The sequence below is a fragment of the Sapajus apella genome, unplaced genomic scaffold (assembly GCF_009761245.1).
Source record: "Sapajus apella isolate SASKATOON/1434 unplaced genomic scaffold, GSC_monkey_1.0 scaffold13, whole genome shotgun sequence".
In the NCBI taxonomy this organism is placed as follows: Eukaryota; Metazoa; Chordata; class Mammalia; order Primates; family Cebidae; genus Sapajus; species Sapajus apella.
The window spans coordinates 81,327-100,014 of NW_022436953.1; the positions used below are offsets into that span (position 1 = coordinate 81,327).

At 47.0% G+C, this 18,688-nt stretch overlaps 1 protein-coding gene across 1 annotated transcript in view; it reads right to left on the bottom strand.

Annotated features, from left to right (window-relative positions):
* The window catches only part of TLL2 (tolloid like 2), a 148,747-nt gene that overhangs the window by 36,059 nt on the left and 94,000 nt on the right, over window positions 1–18,688 (bottom strand). Inside the window, exons 7-10 of the mRNA XM_032281152.1 lie at window positions 17,754–17,859; window positions 9,504–9,628; window positions 7,036–7,151; window positions 1,664–1,766 (exon numbers count right to left, since the gene is read on the bottom strand). Coding sequence (XP_032137043.1) covers window positions 1,664–1,766; window positions 7,036–7,151; window positions 9,504–9,628; window positions 17,754–17,859 — 450 coding nt within the window. The remainder of the gene's footprint in view (window positions 1–1,663; window positions 1,767–7,035; window positions 7,152–9,503; window positions 9,629–17,753; window positions 17,860–18,688) is intronic.

Here is an 18,688-nt window from a genome sequence, read left to right on the forward strand (position 1 = left end):
CCTGCTCATGGTAGGCAGGGAACAGAAATCCAAGGAAGGCAGGCTCTGCCTTGCCATTGGGGGGCAGACCCCACTGGTCCTGCAGTATACATGCTTCTGTCCATGCTTGGCCTGGGGATCACTTCCTTGGCTTGTCTGCCTGGACAGCTGACTACCCGACTGACTCCTCCTAATGGTGGCAGCCTGGAACCCCTCAGTCACACAAAAGATTAACATTTGCCAGGCTACCTTGAGTCCAGCCAGCCCCTCTGTCCAGGCCTCTTCTCATCTACCCCAGCGTTGGCTCCCCAGAATCCTGCGTGAAGTCAGAGCTCGGTCTAGCAGTGAATGACACCCCCCAGCTTAGCCCTCTCCCTTCTTTGCTATCTCCATCTCAGCCAACCACCCAACACCAGCTCACTCTCAGGTGCATCAGTTGCACCATAACAAGTTGTTTCTGCTCATGTGAATATGTGCCAGGGACAAAGTTCTCACTGAGCGCTTAGGCTTGTCCAAGCTGGACTCTACCCTACAGACCCCTCTAAGAGTGAGGACAATCCACTCTCAGCCGAGACCCTCCCATCTGGCTCCTGGTCACTTCTGCCTCTCTCCAGCTTCACCACGGCTGCCATTCCTGGGCTGAATGAGTCCCAGTGTCCACTCCCAAGACACTGGAGCCATCGGTCGTCTAGACAAGCCTACCCTCCCCTGTCATCCATGAGAGATCTCTCTGGGGTGAACTAATCTTTCTTGTTATACCACCTGCCCACTGTGTCTCACTCAAAGCTCCAAGCTAACTTTCCATGGGTGAGTTCGTGCCCTATTCATCTCACAAAAACAATCCATGCTCATCATAGAAAAATTGGAAACTATAGCTAAACCAAGAACAACAGAATACATTTTAAAAACACTCTATCATCCTGAAATAACCAGCGTGTTATTTATGTGTATTTATAGTTTTACTTGAGATTTATTTTGCAGATCACAAAGTAGTGTCTTCTAGTTGAATTCAGCCTGTACGCAGGCTTTAAGTAATTTCATTTGGAATAATTTTGAACAGGATACTTGGTGTTCAGTTCACCACACTCCCCTTACCACTCTTTAGTTTATTACACCAATCCCAGCTCCTTCATTTCTGTGTTATCCTTTAAGGCATCTACATTTGCAATGCCTGCATTATATATATTTAATACATAAATGTATTTTTCAATTAAAATGGAATCCTACCGCTTATTCTATTTTTGTAACATACTTTTTTGTGTGTAATCATGTACGTGAACACCTTTCTGTATCAGTAGTCACCTCCAACTTCATTTTTAATGGCCAGGGAGTTTTCCATGGAAAAGATGGATCATAATTTGTTCAGCCAAACCCTACTGTTGAACATTTAAATTGCTTGCAATTTTTCCTGCTTCAGTGAACATCCCTGCAGCTAGAGCTTTGCACACTTCCTTAATTAGCTCCCTAGGATAAATTCCAAAAAGTGGAATTGCTAGGTCAAAGGGTATTTGCAGTTTTAAAAGCTTTTAACATGTGTGGCCAAATGGAGTGCTCAGAGTTTTACAATGACAGAGGTCCTTGAGAGCTTCCTGTGACTGCTGTCAAGGTGGACCTTACAAACATTAACAGCATCCCAGGGAACATCCAATCACGCCTCTCTTAATGTTGTCTAAAGTCAACTTACCCAAAAGGGGGGCTTTCCTCCAGTAACCATCCCGGACCTCCACGTAATCGTACCAGCACAGCCGGCTTTTAAACAAATCCATGTATGTGAAGTTTAAGACGATCTGTAAAGAATTACCGTAAAGTGAGTTTTGGCAGCAAAGCCTGAGGAGTTTGGGAAGACAGATCTTGCATACCGGTGTTCTCACGTTACCCTTTAGCATGCAGAACTCTCAGACCACAGTAGGAGTGTTGTCTCAAAAGCACGCTCACAGGAAACATTAGGACATTAAATAACAAACCTTAAGCAGGATGGGGAGTAAACAGAAGGAGATGGGTCCTTCGGTTCTGTCTGGGGAATCACTTGAGCTTTTGAAGTCACTATGTGGTTTACAGAAAGCGAGATGCATTAAAAAGACTGGCCAGGGCACATGGAGACTGGGATTTGGAAGGAGGTAAGGGGTCAGTGAAGTTCAGGGATACAAGAAGATCTTAAAACATCATCAATCATTCCAAAGGGTCTGGGGTCAGCCTGAGTGCATCTGAACATCTCCATGATCAACATCCCCTCAGCCATGACCTCACTCTCCTGAGGTGTGTCTAATGACCTTCCTACAGTTCATTCATTCATTCCTTCATTCACTCCACCATTGTTTGTTGATCACCTTCTGAGTGCCAGTCTGTGCTGGCCAGTTGAGATAGAAAGATCAGTAAGACAGGGTCTTTGCCTTTGGGGAGTCAGAGAAGTGGGGAAAGGCAGATAGGCAAAGCCAATGGGAACACTATGGTCATGAGGAGCATCTTGGCAGCCCTCAGGACATCCCGGAGGTCAGGCAGTGGATGCTCCGATGGCCAACAGCTATTTAGTAGGGGGAAGTGAAGGGCTAGGTGGTCCGGCTGGCTGGGCCTCAGCACACAGGTGCTGTACCCATGAACTGGCTCTGGTCCCCCTGCAGCCCGCCAGCTCGGGGCTCCTCTGGCAGATGGCCCAGAGCAGAGTTCAGGTGGCCGCTGCCTCTTCACCCCCATGCAAGTTCCACTAAACCAGGTGCCTGTGGCTCCCACTGTCCTGAGGTGCCGTGGCTTGTCTGGGCCAGGCTCACCTTTCCTCATGCCCCACACGCCTCTGCCCCATCACATCTCCACTATTCCTGCTCTCCAGCCCTGCCCCAGCCCTGGCACCCCGACTCGATTCCTTTTCCGACCGCGGGGGACCTTGCTCTCAGCAGTTCCTCTCTCTCCAGCATCTCTACTTGCTGCCTCTCCACTAACCACTTCTTTATATTCTAACAGCCCCAGGAGCCCTCTAGCTCTAAGTAAACCCTTGGGCTGGAGGGCTTCCTCAAAGGTTCCCATTCCCTCCCCACCAAATCTGAAGGACTGCTACTCGTCCTTGTGCCCCATGGCCCCTCTGCCCTGAGCTTGTCCTTTCTGGTTTTCACCACACTGGCTTATCTTCTCCCCACTGTTGTTGCTCCTCTGCCCTTCCAGCTCCCACTAGGTGAGGGCACCTCCAAACAAAAGAGCATTTCCTTTCCAGCCTCCTCCACTGTAGAAGATGCCATCGCCCTGATGGCCAAGGAGCCGAGCTTTGGAATTATCTTTCCTTCACCCTGACGGCTGATCCCCATATCTGTTCAGCCTCCATGCTGCAGCTCTTTTTCTTTTAAGATATCTGCATCCCTCCCCTCCAACCTCATCTCGTTCCCCCTATCTTACCCCCTCCTGGATTGCTCCCGCAGGATTCCTGGACTCCTCCCTGCTGTGCCCCCATTTGTTCTACACACTAGGGATTCTAGATCAATCTTCCACTCATATCTCATGTTGACCAAACCCCTCAGGAAACGTCAGTGTCTCCCTGTGCCCCCATCTCATGAATTAAATTCTGCTTCCTTTCCATGCCTCTGGAGCCTGTCCTGTGCAACCCATCTCCCAGTGTTCCCTGATAGTTCCATGTCAAGGAAGCCCTCCCCAGGCCTGCTCAAGTGTCCCCCTCCTTGAGCCTGCATCTGACCCCCCCATGAACACAACTGATCTTTGCCTCTTTGGAACGCCCCACCCTCTGTCTTATAATGATTCTAGAGCAGGGGTCTTTAGATCTGCCTAGATCTGCATTTGCTTCTCAGCATCATCTGCTAGCTCTGGAGTCCTGGGGAAACACTTCCCTTCTAGTTTCCTCATCTGTAACACAATAGCACATCACTGGGCTGTTGAGGGGACTGTGTGAGAAACCATGTACAGAGTGTACATTGCTATGCCTGGTACATCATAGGCACTTCATAAATGGCAACTTAAAACACCAGGTAGGCCACACTGAGTGTACACTTAGCGTACCACAACTAACACTAACCACTGCTCGCAGGCTGCCCATCTTGATTAGTGTTGAGTGCTTATCCCTTCCCTTGGGCCCATCCCACCCCATGTTCAGGTCTCAGGACAAATCACATCCTCTTCCACAAGATCACATTTCCTGTGATCTCCTAGGAAATGAAGGGTCAGTACCAGGAAAAAACAGGTCAGCTCACCTTCTGTCATAGTGTGTGTGTGTGTGTGCGCGCGCGCGCGTGCATGTGTGTGTGCCCATGTGTGTGCATACATGGGTGTGCACATGTGTGTGTATGTGTGTGCATGCATGTGTCTATGTGCATGCTGTCACTCCTCTTTCAAACTAGACTAGTGTTTTTCAACCCTACTTGCACATTAGAATCACCTTTGAAGCTTTAAAAAAAGCTCATATCAAGCAAACACCCTTCCTTTCATTAAATCAGATTTAATGGGAGTGGGTGGGGGAACCCAAACTAAACACTGTCTCTCAAAGACAGGGGTGTGCCTTAGACTTCTGTCAAATCCCACACTGTGCTCATATTCAGGTGGTAGAGCTTAGTAGCACCTGTAAGCTGGTTGCACAATAATTCTTTAGTCTTTGCTTTCCTAAAATTACAGAAAGGAAATGTTAGTACAACTTCCTTGGTAACACATTCATGATCTGAATGAATGGGATAATTATTCAGACTAATTATTTTAAGTATGTTAGTGAACCATAAAGACCATAGGGGAAAGAGGTGGTGAACAAGAGGTGATACTCGAATCAATCAAGTTTGCTAATTACTAGCAGCTCTGGGGAAGGCTGGGTGAAGCCGAAATGGAAATAATTGGTGCAGAAATTTCAATGATGTATATTCTCTCTGTCCCCAGTTAGCACTAATAATTAAGGTTTGGAGAAGTTTACACAGTTCAAATATATCACAGAGCCTCTGCTGTGCAGGGCAATTCAATAATTTGGAAATTATCAGGCCTCTTTTTCTTCCCCCTTTCTACCTCCCTCCTGTTAGAGCCTCCAGCAGGCACGTGGATTTCACATCCACCCACAGCAGACAGGTCTAAGTTCTCAGATACAAGATGGCAGCTATACTTAATGTCTTAAATGCTTAGAGCCAAAGGAAGGATGCATACGTGTGTGCACACGTGTGCATTCATGTATGTATATAAATGCATGTTCAAATGTCTATCTGCTAGCCTGATGTGTAATAATATAAGATGATGGTTGGCTGGGTGCAGTGGCTCGCGCCTGTAATCCCAGCACTTTGGGAGGCTGAGGCACGTGGATCACCTGAGGTCAGGAGTTCAAGATCAGCCTGACCAACATGGATAAACTCCATCTCTACTAAAAATACAAAATTAGCCAGGCGTAGTGGCACATGCCTGTAATCCCAGCTACTTGGGAGGCTGAAACAGGTAAATCACTTGGACCAGGAGGCAGAGGTTGCAGTGAGCTGAGAATGCAACATTGCACTCCAGCCTGGGTGACAAGAGTGAAACTCTGTCTCTCAAAAAAAAAAAAAAAAAAAAAAGATGATGGTTAAGCATTCAGGATCTCAGGGTCCGGTTGCCTGGGTTCAAATCCCAGCTCTGCAACAAACTTAGAAGCCTTGGGCAAGTCCAATTCCTTACCTGTAAATAAGTATGGTAACAACACCTATTTCATGAAGTTGACGTGAGGACTAAATTAGATGATCCATATAACATGCTAAGCATAGTATCCACTCCCTAGAAAATGCTCACAATGGTTCCTATCCACTCGTCTCTAGTTGGCACGCTATGCTTGACTTGACATTTTAATGAACATTTTTAAAAAGTTATACATTAGAAATACCTGAAGGTTGGCTACAGGTGCCTGAAAAGTTCCAGCACACCCCACTGCCACCCCTAGCTGCAGGTTTTTCACTCAGCCCCTCATCTACCACACATCCATTCAACAAATACTCATCATGTGACCAGTCTGTGCCATAGACTGTGTGGGGTGCTAAATCTCCAACCGTAATGAGCTTAAGATTTAGAAGCGGGACAAATAAACCAGTAGTGATAATACCGTGAGACATGCTACGACAGGTATGATTGTAGACAGCCCTGGGGACATTGGAGGTATCCCCTAACCTAGACCTAGAGAACAGACAGGGTTTCTCAAAGATAGTTGCATTTAGTCGGAGACAACTTGAAGAACACTCAGATTTGTAGAGACAGGAGCAAAAAGATAAGCTTTGGAACGCAAAACCTCAGTTCCCAGTTCCTAGTTCTATATCTTACCTTGAATTTTGGCACTTTTCTTAATGTTCAAGCCTCAAATTCCTCATCCATATAATGGATATAAGAGTATGCACCCTGCAGTAGGGTTGAAAACATAGCACCCTTGGACCAGAGTAAAAGAGATCCTTGCCCTGGGCTCAGCTCTAGAGGGTCATGGAATCTGCAAGACCAAAGGAATGTGTCCACCCAGAGCTTGCCCAGCTCCTACACCACATTCCAAGAACCCAGGAATTCCCTGTCCACACAGCTCTGAGCCCACTGCCAAGGCATGCAAGGGCCTCTGCCCTGGATCCATCTTCTTGAGTGTAGACTACACGCCTGGTCAGCCCATCCCGTGGGAGGGGCAGCCAAAAAGTGGCTGTTTGCAAAAGAGGAGTGGAAGATGCTTGGGGAAGTGGGCTGGGGTATAAACAGGGGTGTTCTTTAAGCCCCAAATAGTGAAATGAAGACTTGGGGAAGAAAAGCCAGCTGTGGGCTCCCCATGTCACCATCTTCCAGAGCAGCAATCCGAGGTGCCATGGAATTCTAAATTCCAGGACATTATAATGGTATATTTATTAAGGTTGGGGGGAACTGTGAGCTTGATTTGTAACTCAGTGGATATTTAGTACATGCCAGCCTTCATTTGTATGGATAAGACTGGTTGACAAGTCCAGAAATAATGAATGTACAGCAAGCAGCACCATGCCTGCCACATGGTGGGTGCTCATAACCAAACAGCTGTTATTTTTACTATTAACAATAAGAGTTCCTCCCACCTCACCCAACTCAAGGAGTGCCATCCATTTGCTAAGGGGGCTTCCCACCTACCTTTTCCCCTGGGGTGACCGAGATCCTCCAGACGCAGTGGGAGTAAGATGGATACCCTTTTGGGAAACCAGGTGCAGAAAAATTTCCCGTTGTGTCCTGCAGGGTCTCCCCACATGCTGCACAAGCAAAATCACAACTGTGATGTGACATATGCACCACTCCCCACCCAAGCAGCTCCTGCACGGGGCCGCGGAGCAAACATACCCCTTTACCAGCCAAAGCCCTCCAACAGGTTGGTGAGAAGCGTAGCAAGCAGATTGATGTTTTCTGGCTAACAGAAGCACCAGTGGGATCTGGGAGCCAAAAAGGAATGCCCAGGAATTTCTTCTGAGGCTCTCAGGACTGAGCATGGCCTAGAGCTCATGAATCTCAGCTCTCTGGCCAGCTGTGTGGCTTGAGCTAGTTTCCTACCCTTGTTGGGCCTTAGTTTTCCTATCTGTAAAATGGGCAGGACCTACCTGAGAGGGTTAGTGAAATTGTGTGCATGACATGAAATGAATTAACTCAGCGCTTGGCACATAGTGACTGCTTCATATATAACAGCCATTATTATTGCTTATAGTAATATTGGTGGCAGACAGAACATGAAAGTGCAAGTGGATAAGACAAAAAGAAAAAAAATGCTTTGAAACTTATGTCAGCTGTTAATTTGCCTCTTTCCTCTTCTTTTTCCGCTACTCATTTCTGAAAGAACTATCCAGCAGTCAAGAAAACAAAAAAATGCAGAGGCATAGGGAGCTGTAATCTTCTATAGCAGACTGTTCTGCCCTTGAATGTTTGAGGGTTGGCTGATTATGAGTCTAGAACCTAGTCTTTATGTATGTGGAAAATATTTCCCCTAATTTGTCCTCACAAAAGAAGGGTACCTGTATGAATCCCTGGAAACTACAGGTTTTGTATGTCTCTAATGCCTGAGGGTCAGATTCCAAAGGCAAGGACGCTGGCTTGCCAAGAGCCCCTCCTCTTGTGTGGCCAACCCTAACATGCGGGGATCCAGCATCCTTAAGCTTCTTATCCTTACACGAAAGTCAACCTCTGCATGGTGACTGCCTGAGCTTTCAGTTACTACTCAAAACTACTGGGAACTCCAAATTCCTGCAGGAAGGAATACGTGGAGAACCACCATTATCAGCCTCAGGAAATCCTGGATATCAGGGCTTCAATATCACGTTACCGAACAACTGCCAGGCATCATGAGGATTATGCCTGGCAGTCAACACCCCCGAGGGCTACATGGAAATTATTTTAGGATAATCATCAACAATCTGCAAGAACAGATACATTACTGTATGGCTCCATGGTATTTTGCCATGAATCCTTTTGGGAAATAAGCAGCATAAACGTTATAACTGAATAAATACGATGGCATTTCCCAGGGAATGCTATAAGGTTTCCTGTTCAATTCAGCAAGGTTATATGATATGTGTGTCTTATATTTCAGCCCTAACATGCCCCCAGATGACTAATAGCTGGATGAACACATTTTCTAGAGTTTCTTAAGGAAGCAAGCCCTACATAGCCCTTTGCATGCCCTGGGATTCTGCTTAGTAAGGTAATGTGACAGCCCAGATTTTCTAAGATGGTCCTCACTTCAAATATTTCATCCCATGATCAAACTCTGTGTCTGGTTTGGGGGTTTGGGAAAGGGTATGTGTAATGGAACTTCCTTCTATCTTCCTAAACCACTGAAATGGATTCTGACCCATCAGTGGTAAAAACTTGCCTGCCATAACCAATGCTTTACATTGAAGCTCAAGAGCTGAAAGGGACCTAGAAGTGCTCAGTGTGTGCATGATGCTGCTGCTGAAGCCAAGGGGATGGAAGAGAAACAGGGCAAATTCAAGGGGAAGGAACGCTTTCCAATGGGCCGAGGAACAGACATTTCCTCCAATCCCAGTGGATTGTCCCATCTTCAATGACAGACTCCTGGGCACTGACCAGCACCTTGGATGGCTAGGAAAGCCCCAAGACCAAAGCAACAACCTGGCTGAGAGCACTGAGACTCCCTCCACCTTGTAGCATTTGGGAAACTCATCCTCCCCAAAGCATTTTCGCTCACTCTTTATCTTCCTCCAAAGTCCCGCTTGGTTCTTGTTTTTCCTCATCCCCTAGTTCCATACAAAGGAGAGGTGCCGCTACCGTTCTGCGGTGCACACTACCGTGCACCCCTGTTTACTGTTGTTCTGCTATGCCTCCTTCCCCTTCTGGACACAAAGTCTTTGCTAGAGAAGTCTAAAGCCTCTCACGAAATCACCTGTGGACTCTAAGACCTGTTATTCTCTTTGGTGCCTGCCACCGTGTCACTGTTTCACCTTTCTATACTGCCTAGCACCTCCTACAAGAAGGACACCAGAAATTAAAGCTGCCAAGGAATAGTTTCTTTCAGTCCCCAAATTGTTTTCCCAGCACAGGGGCCATGCTTTGGAGATGCTAGGGAGGTGCTGGCAGTCCCCATGGCTCATAGTTACCTGGGCATTTGTACAGCTTCCGGGCTTGAGCTATGTCTCCCTGACTGAGCCGCACGCGCTGGCCAATGGTTGGCCTGACGCCATTGTCATCTCGACGGGGGAGGATGGTGTCTAAGAAAACGCCTCTACAGGAAGAGAAAAAAAAAGAGAGAGAAAGAAAAGTTAAGGCCATCAGGCTGTCCGTACTGGGATTTCCAGTCTTCATTCCCTTGCCCATAACCCCATCAACATTCCTGCCCCTTGGCCCGCCTCTCCTGGGCTGGCATGACTGAAGCGGTTTCCTTCACTTGTGCTGGCATTTTCACATTCTGTCTCATCAGCTGCCTACTCACTTTCCAGTGGGAAAAGGATTCTGCCAAATGTAAATATATGCCCTAGTGCAGTAGCCCAGGGGCTTCCTTAGGGATGTGTACTGAGCATTTCCATGAAGCCCCAGCAGGTCCAGGCCCCAGGGCCACCATGCTAAACATCTGCAGGGAGCTCCATTCAGAGAGATCATGGTGTGAGTGGTGCCCCCTGCAGTTGTGCATTGGGAAGTACTATGCGTAGCTAAGTCGTGGAGCTACCCTAGGGAGAGCTTAGGAATTGGTACAATGTGAGACTCTCAGGGGCTGGTCAGCAAGTGCAGGTTGATGAATTGGTGGTCTGAGTTTGGAGGCCCCGCTGGTAAGAGGGGAAATCAGATGGAAAACGAGATAAATTCAGAGAACAAGAAGTAGTCAAAAGAGCCTTGGACTAGAGATTTCTATACTAGGCCTGTTTGTGCTTGGACAAGACCCTTCCCCTCTCTGAGCCTCTCTAAGCCTCAATTTATCCGACTAAACGACAAGAAATTTGCTGAGATGGTCATGGCAGCATCTTCTATCTCTAACATCTTATTCTACTCTTACTTGATTAAAATCTAAAATGACAGCTTCATTTCTAAACTAGACAAGTGGAAACCAGGATGCCAGCTGAGCGCTGGCCCTGCTGTGGGCATGGTTTATACCCTGCCTGCTGCCTTGTCTGTGGCCAGCTCTGAGCCTCCTCTGCTTCCAGCCCCTCTATCTGGGGCCTCTCCTGGATGTTAGGCCTCATCTTGAATCAGTGCCTCCTCCAGTCACCATCTTGTTTTTTTCCTTCCCTTCTTAACTAAGTTTCTAGAAAGTATCGTCTCCATTCCCCGACTGCTCGCCTTTCATTCACTCCTCAATCCAACAGTGATATGACCCCAACAGCAATGGTCACCACTCATCTGCCAATGTACACCTTCCAGTCTCTGTCTGCCCTCTCTCCAGCACTGGGACCTGCGATGCCCCCCTCCCTCCTCACTATCTTCTCTCTGGGTCCAGGCCATGGCTCTCTCTCTGAGCATTGTGACAAGAATCACTTCTGCTTCCCCCTTCGATGATGCCCCTTGGGTTTCTGCCCTCTCCCTCCCTCCTCTCTCTCCATGTTCCATCTGCTCCTATAGCTTTTAACCATCACCTGCAAGCTCACAGCTACTCCTCTGTTTCCAGCCCAGGATCCTCTGCTGAGTCCCCTGGTAACACCTCCCCTGGGATGTCCTATGGGCTTCCTATATCCAACATGCTCAAAACCAAATTGATCAGACCAGACAAGGAAAATGTGGCACATATACACCACAGAATACTATGCAGCCATAAAAAATGATGTGTTTGTGTCCTTTGTAGGGACATGGATGAATTTGGAAACCATCGTTCTCGGTAAACTGACACAAGAACAGAAAATCAAACACCGCATGTTCTCACTCATAGGTGGGTGTTGAACAATGAGAACACATAGACACAGGGAGCGGAGCATCACACACTGGGGTCTGTTGCGGGGGAATAGGGGAGGGACAGCAGGGGATAGGGAGGTTGGGGAGGCATAACATGGGGATAAATGCCAGATATAGGTGATGGGGGGATGGAGGCAGCAAACCACATTGCCATGTAGGTACCTATGCAACAATCCTGCAGGATCTGCACATGTACCCCAGAACCTAAAGTGCAAGTATATATATATGCCAAATTGATCACAGTTCCATCCTTCTCCTGCTCACTCCTTGATCCTTGTGTCTCCTGAGCCCAAATCTGAAGTCATTCTCAGCTCCTCCCTCTCCCTCACATTCTCCTACCAAACCAGGAGTCAGGTCTTGTCCACTACACCTTCTTTGCACCCGTTGAACCCACTCCCTGCTCCTTGTTCCCAGACCATTGCCATAGCTCAAGTGATCAGCAGCCTCTTCCTGAACTCTTTCCAGTAGCTTCTTAACCGGCTTCCCTCCATGTAGACACAGCCACTTCTACTCTTCTGCTCTCCTTGGCCACAATGCTGCAATGGAACCATCCCAAAAATGCAAGGGGAGGCATGTGCCTCCTTTGCTTAGAGCCCTTCACCAACTTCTAGTCACCACTTGGATCTCTAGATTGTTTGCTCACTGACTTCCACCTTCCTCTGCAGTCTGACTCATTATTTTAAGCAACACTAAGCTCCTTGTAGGCCCCAAATATGCCCTCATACATGCCATCTTCTCCCTAGGCTGCCCATGCCCTGTATTTTTTGGTCTACTCACAAACTCCTATTCATTCTCCAAAACCCCATCGGATGTCTTTCTCTATTAAAGGTCTTCCCCAGCCCTTTTCTATTCTTCCCATCTGGAGTTTATCATCTCCTGCTCTGGGTCTCAGTCATTTGTGTAGCCTCTTCTTATCATACTGTATTGTCTTATTTAAAGAGTGGTGGTATTTGTCTTCTTTGCTAAAAGTAAGTTCCTCAAGCAGAGAGACTGGGTGTTTTATCTCTGTCGTTAGAAGCTACAGCATAGCAGGCCTCGAAAAATGTATCTTGAATTAAATTATGCAACCAGGATAAGGCACTGTCTTCAAAAAACTTTGCAAAATAGTGATTTACATCCAAAGCAGAATGCAAAGATGTACATGTGTCACCTAGCTATTAGCTGTGCACCCCTCGCTCTCTCTCTCTCTCTCTCTCTCTCTCTCTGTCTCTTTCAGGCACTGTTTCTGTTTCCCTAAATTCTGCACCACCTTAGAAAATACCTATTACCTCTCGTTTCTCCTGGTTACATCACTTTGTCATCTTTGTTTCTCTATAGACTTTTTTTTTTTCTAAATCAGATTTCCAACCTTAGCACGTGGGAATCTAGATCATCTGCTGATTTCCTTTTCAGCATCTCTGTACCCAACATGTAACCCCTGACCTGCCTCATCTCTGGGTCTGGACTCCCATAGAGAAACTTAAGTGGAATCCTTGGCCTCCCTCACTGATTTTACCACATTTTAAACCACAAGTGAAAACCCCGTGGAAAATCCAAAATTCAATCATCAGCTACTCCAAAAACAGGCACTGCTGCCCTAATGAAAGATGTCGTTTTGTGATTATTTTCTTAGTTCCCTTGCAGACAGGAATTCTGCAGCGCAAGCACAAGGGTCACTACAGTCTCTAAGTACCCCACGCTGCCTGGCCGCATCGTGTAGACGACTTCACCAGTGGACCTGCTGTATAGAAGCCACGTTCTTGCACTCACTCATCGTTCATAGGACTTTCTGATGTGCCACGCCCTGCACTGGGCACTCTCCCTGCACCATCTCATTTCGTCTTCATAACACCCTAGCAGTCAGGTGCCACGATCACGAGAGCTCTCACTCTACAAGGGAGAAGACTGAGCCTGCAGAGCTGGTGACTTTCCCGGGGCACAGAGCTAGGCATGAAGAGGCAGGCCGGGAGCTCACCTCTGGAATCCTCCTCCTTCCAGCCAGTGTTTCCTGCTGCCCAATGAACAGTAGGCCTTACGATGCATTTAATTATAGAGCTAAGAACATTGCCGACTTCAAAAACCAAAACATCAGGGACAACACTGGCTCACACTCAGACTGCTCTTTGCTGCTGGACGTCCTCCCTTGCCAGCAAGAGCTGCCAGCTCTGGAAGATGTTTACTACAAGAGCCATCCCCTGTGTAAACCACAGTGGTGACGTTCCTCCCCTCTTTCATGTAGGACAACTCTTAGCATTGACATTCTGCTAAACTAAGACAGAGTTCAGCAGATGCCTCAGGGAATAAAACTGTCAGCTTTGAGTTCTGAAACAAAGAGGCCCCTGTACAAGAGAACTGTCTCCTCATCTCCTGGACCTTTGCCCAGCAAAACCTCCAAAGAGACCGCTCCCCACAGCCTGGGTCCAACCAAGGGGGAGGGGAGAAGAACTGCAATAAACTAGAGGGAATAAAGTTGGAAGGAGACAGCTCAATCGTAAAGAGACACAAAGATTGAGTTTCCCATCAGCAGGGCACAGCATTTGCCCGCTTCCCCAAAATAAGCATATGTTCTACAGGCTCTATTCTGCTCATTTGCAGAATCCAAGATGAGGTACTGGCCAGCTGCAGGGTCTTTGTGACCAGGAGTAAAGACATGGTGTTGGGAGTGGGTAAACTATTGACAAAATGCCAACAGAAAAGCCCCCAGTAAAAACCCACTGAACAAAATTGTTTTCTGAAAATCCGTGCAAAAAGTTGGCAGAAAGGACAATGCAGTTATCCATCTGCAACAAAACAGATTTGCTGAAACCATTCTGAACTCTGGGGCAGAGGAGAGAAGTGGCAGATTGTCAAAATAAAAAGTCACTCCTTCTAATGGCCATATCCTACTGCAACCTGAAGCTAAAATACCTCCTCGTAAGAGGCAGAGTCTATTCCTTCACTCACTTGAGTCTGGGGCTGGCCTTGTGACTTGCTTTGACCAATAAAATGTGGCAGAAGTGATGTCATGCAAGTTCCAGAGCTGGGGCCTTAAGAGGCTTGTGGTTTCCCCGCTTGCCCTCTTGGAACTCTGAGTCCCCATGCAATGAAAAGCCTGGTCTAGCCTACTGGAGGATGAGAAGCCACATGAAGGACCAAGGGACTCCTGGAGAGAACTGAGGGGCATGAACAGGCAGCACCATGTGCCAGGCGTGTGACGGGTCATCCTGGACTCCCCAGCCCAGCTGAGCTGTCAGATGACTGTTGTTGTGGGTGATCCCAGGAAAGACCAGAGAAGAAGAAGCCTGGCTAACCCACAGAATCATGAAAAGTAATAAGCTGCTGTTTTAAGTCACTAAGCTTGGGGTCAACTACTCTGCAGACAGTAGCAGGAGGGGCTGCCTGCCCTTGGGGAGCTGCTCTGCTGCCAGCCACCCATCCTCCACGTGCTGCTCTTGCTGATCTCCCTCCCAGAGCTTCTGGGTCTTTTGATGAGAAATTTTTATTTCATGGGTTTGGCCCATGGATTTCTACCTGTCTGTGCTGATGGTTCACACTGACAATAGCGTTAGAAATGGTTATCCATTTCTGTGGGACAGAAGGCATGGCATTATGAGTTAGTGATCTTAGAAATATATATATATTTTAGCCGGGCGCGGTGGCTCAAGCCTGTAATCCCAGCACTTTGGGAGGCCGAGGCGGGTGGATCACGAGGTCAAGAGATCGAGACCATCCTGGTCAACATGGTGAAACCCCGTCTCTACTAAAACTACAAAAAATTAGCTGGGCATGGTGGTGCGTGCCTGTAATCCCAGCTACTCAGGAGGCTGAGGCAGGAGAATTGCCTGAACCCCGGAGGCGGAGGTTGCGGTGAGCCGAGATCGCGCCATTGCACTCCAGCCTGGGTAATAAGAGCAAAACTCCGTCTCAAAAAAAAAAAAAAAAAAAATAGAAATATATATATATTTTAAAAAGAAAGACAAGCAAAGAAGTGCTGGTGCTGGAAGATCCTCTGCCTGCATCCTGTCCTGGCCTCTGGCTCTGGAGCTTGTGCAATGCCTGGCACAGAGCAGGCAGGAGAAGGCAGTGCAGCTCCTACAACCCACAAATGCCCTACATGGTATAGACTTACAGATTCTCCTTAATAAAGTGACCGTTGCATTGGTAAGCACATGGAAAGAATGAGCATAATGGACATTTCTACCCTCACCTATTCCCCAACATTGCAGGTACCTTGACCCCTTTGAACTCATTCATTAATTTATCCATTTAGCAAATATCTATTGAATGCCTACTAGGTGCCAGACACCACGTTGGGTGCTGGGGACTAGAAGAGAATGAGATAGTCTCTTTTCTCAAGGATCTCAGTCTACTGCCAGAGAAGGGAATGCAACAGACAAATATGAATAGACAAATTAATAATTATTAAGAGATAAGTTAAAAAGCAATATGAAGAGTTATGGCAGCTACAGAAATAAGACCCAAGGCATAAGCTTCTCCCTTGAGCCAACTTGACATAGATTCTCTGACAAAATTGACGCTTGGTGTCTAGTAGCAGCCTGTAACTCCTGGATGATGGTGTGGGCCCCTGGGTATTCCCTGCACCATTTCCCAAACAGGTGAATCAGCCCGCCCCAAGACCCAAGCATCACACCCCCTGGATAGTTTGCACACTGCACTGGCTTCCTGAGATTCCCTGCACACAGCCTCAGGGTGGATCCTTCAATGTCTCCGTTTCCTAATCGGGAAGAGGAGGCCCTTCCAGCTTCCGATTTCCTGTATGGCAGTGAATGAGATCGTATCTGTCAATCCCTTACCCATCTGCATCTGAGATTGAGAAATTGCCACATGAAAGGTTGGAGCTGGAAGGGGCTCAGAGAACATCTAGTCCAACCCTCTCACAAGGAAACGAAGGCCCGTGGAGGTGGAGATTTAACCATCACACAGCTGCCCCTAATTACTGTCTGCCTCCCTCAAAGGCAAGAGTCACAGGAGAGCTAGGACTAGGACTAGAACTGGCTTCTGGTTCTGAGTTCGGTTGTCTCTTCATCACACCATGTTTCTTCTAGTATCTTTGGAAAGGAGCCAGAAGATGGGCAAAGAGGGCAGGAAGGCTTAATTTCACGCCACTCCTAAGTGCTGTCGAAGATGTCAGCTTCAACATAACTCCACCCATCAGAGCTCACATCTGGGTGCAGGATAGAGATCATGACTAAAGCAGCTGTGTGGCCACAGGAACAGTGCCCCCTGAGAACTCGGCATGCTAAGAGTTAGAGGATTTCTCCCACAATCCTATAACAAATTCATCGACAGGATGCTTTCAGCAGCCTCACTCAAGAACCAAGGAGCTATTGGCAAACAGTTTCCCTTTCACGCCCAAGAGCCATATATTTTCTGAGCAAATGGTTTCCTTTCTTCTTTATGGACATGGAGACTCATGGAATGGATTATTTCCCTCTTTGCTGTGACTACTAGGAAGCACAGGGTAGGATTTGCTGCCAACCCCAACCAAGTGTACCTACCCTCATAGCATATACTCTGAGCACTAAACTTATTCTGGGCCTCAACTTAGCCTTCTAGCCTTATTTTTCCCTCCTCCTTTCCCCCAGTTTTCTCACCTATTATTTATCTTTGCTATCCCATGTGTATATTGGAAGTCACCACAGATCCTTTTGGGGGAATGATGAAATAAACAAGCAAGCAAACATCTGGTTTTAACAGGAGATTGAGGAGAAAGTACCAAGAGAGAAAATACTTGTTCTGTGTGTCTCCTTTAACTAAGGGTAGAAAGACCTATAAAACTGGGACAAGTAAGGAAAAACTTCTACACAGAAAGCACTTCCACGGTCTAGAAGCAGGGACAATACTGAAAAGCTCTAATGTCTGCTGGGCAAGCACATCAGAACAGCTCATCAGAACAGACCCTGCCCATGCCAGCCATAAATAAAACACCCAGCCCTACTTGAATACGCAGCTTCCATCCTCTGTGACATGCAGGTAGGAACCTGGGTTTTTGCTCTCATTCCAGTCCTCAGCTACCTGTGCGTCTGAGAGCTGGCTGGAGCCTCATTGTCTTCACCTCTAAAATGAATCGATGATTTGCAGCCCTCCCAGCCCCGACACCGCCTAGTTTTCAATAAACCAAACCTCTGCTAGGAGAACTGCTGAGTGCCACCCTGCTTCTACAAAAGACTCCCCCGACCCACTGGAAATTTTACACAGAGCCTCTAAGTTATTATCCCAGCCAACCTCTCGATAATTTCCCTTTTCCAGTTTGCTGCTTGTGACATTAGGGCATGATGGAATGCCAGCTTCACAATGGGATTCAATCTTATTAACGGGAACCTGATTAGATTATATTTCACTGCAGCCCAGAGGCCACTGTATTTCAAGGACAGACAGGCCAGCCGTGCTAGGAGCATGCAGAGACCCACTCTCCACAGACCTCCAGGAATCCGACCCAAGCCTGCACAGGCACAGTAAAACACAGACGAGGCATAAGTATAGATTCCGACCTTGAGAAGGTGTTCCGGGCGTAGTGCATGATGCTGTCAAAGTCGTATGTCTCTCCCAGAGAGCTCACTTCCCCAGCTTCCATTTTTAAGAAATTATACTCCTGACCTGTGACACAACACTCTGTTAAGGCCTTTGAAAACCAAGTCGGGCACCTGAAAGGAGGCAGAGGAAGGAGAAGGAGGGCCCATAGCAACTTCCCAGGGCTCTATTGGCCCAGTCAGTCAAATAACAGGGTTTGTAGTGGTTCTTGTTGTTTTTAATAATTGGAAGTTTGAAACTTCCAGCAAGCCCTGTGTTCTCCCAATCCCACCACCCAAGACCCATCCCCAAATGCCACTCAAAACACTTTAAGTTTGCAGACAGATTAGTTATCAATTTGCTTGCCCCCCACAAAAAAATAAAAATAATGAACTCTAATCTGGAAATTTGAAGAAATAAACAAAAAAATGAATCAGAGTTAAGTTCAATCCTAAATAGCTCACAATTCAGATTCTCTAAAGCATTTGTAAAGCAATCATATTCTTCAACTAGCTACTTTCATGTTCAATATGAACTTCTATATAAAATTATTTGATATAAGGAAGTATTTTTTAAAAATCTAGACAGTTTATCTGCCTTGGGGCAGAATGTTTCTAGGCAGAAACACTGTTTTTACGTGTGTTCATGTCCTAAGTGTATTTCAGTTTCAAAAAATATGTTGCCTAAGTCAGTAAAAATGACTCATAAAAGCAGCCAGGAGAACTCTTTTTTTTGGCTTATCAGCTCTGATGCCGCAATAGTGTTCTGGTCAACTGTGTTCCTTTCAGGAAATGGAGTTAGATTTCATTGTCCTTTAAAATATGGAAAAGCATTTTGCTTCTGCTCCAACCTGCAAGCTATGGCAGGTGACCTCCCAGGAAGCCACAGATGGACAGTGGTCATACTGGTGACAAGG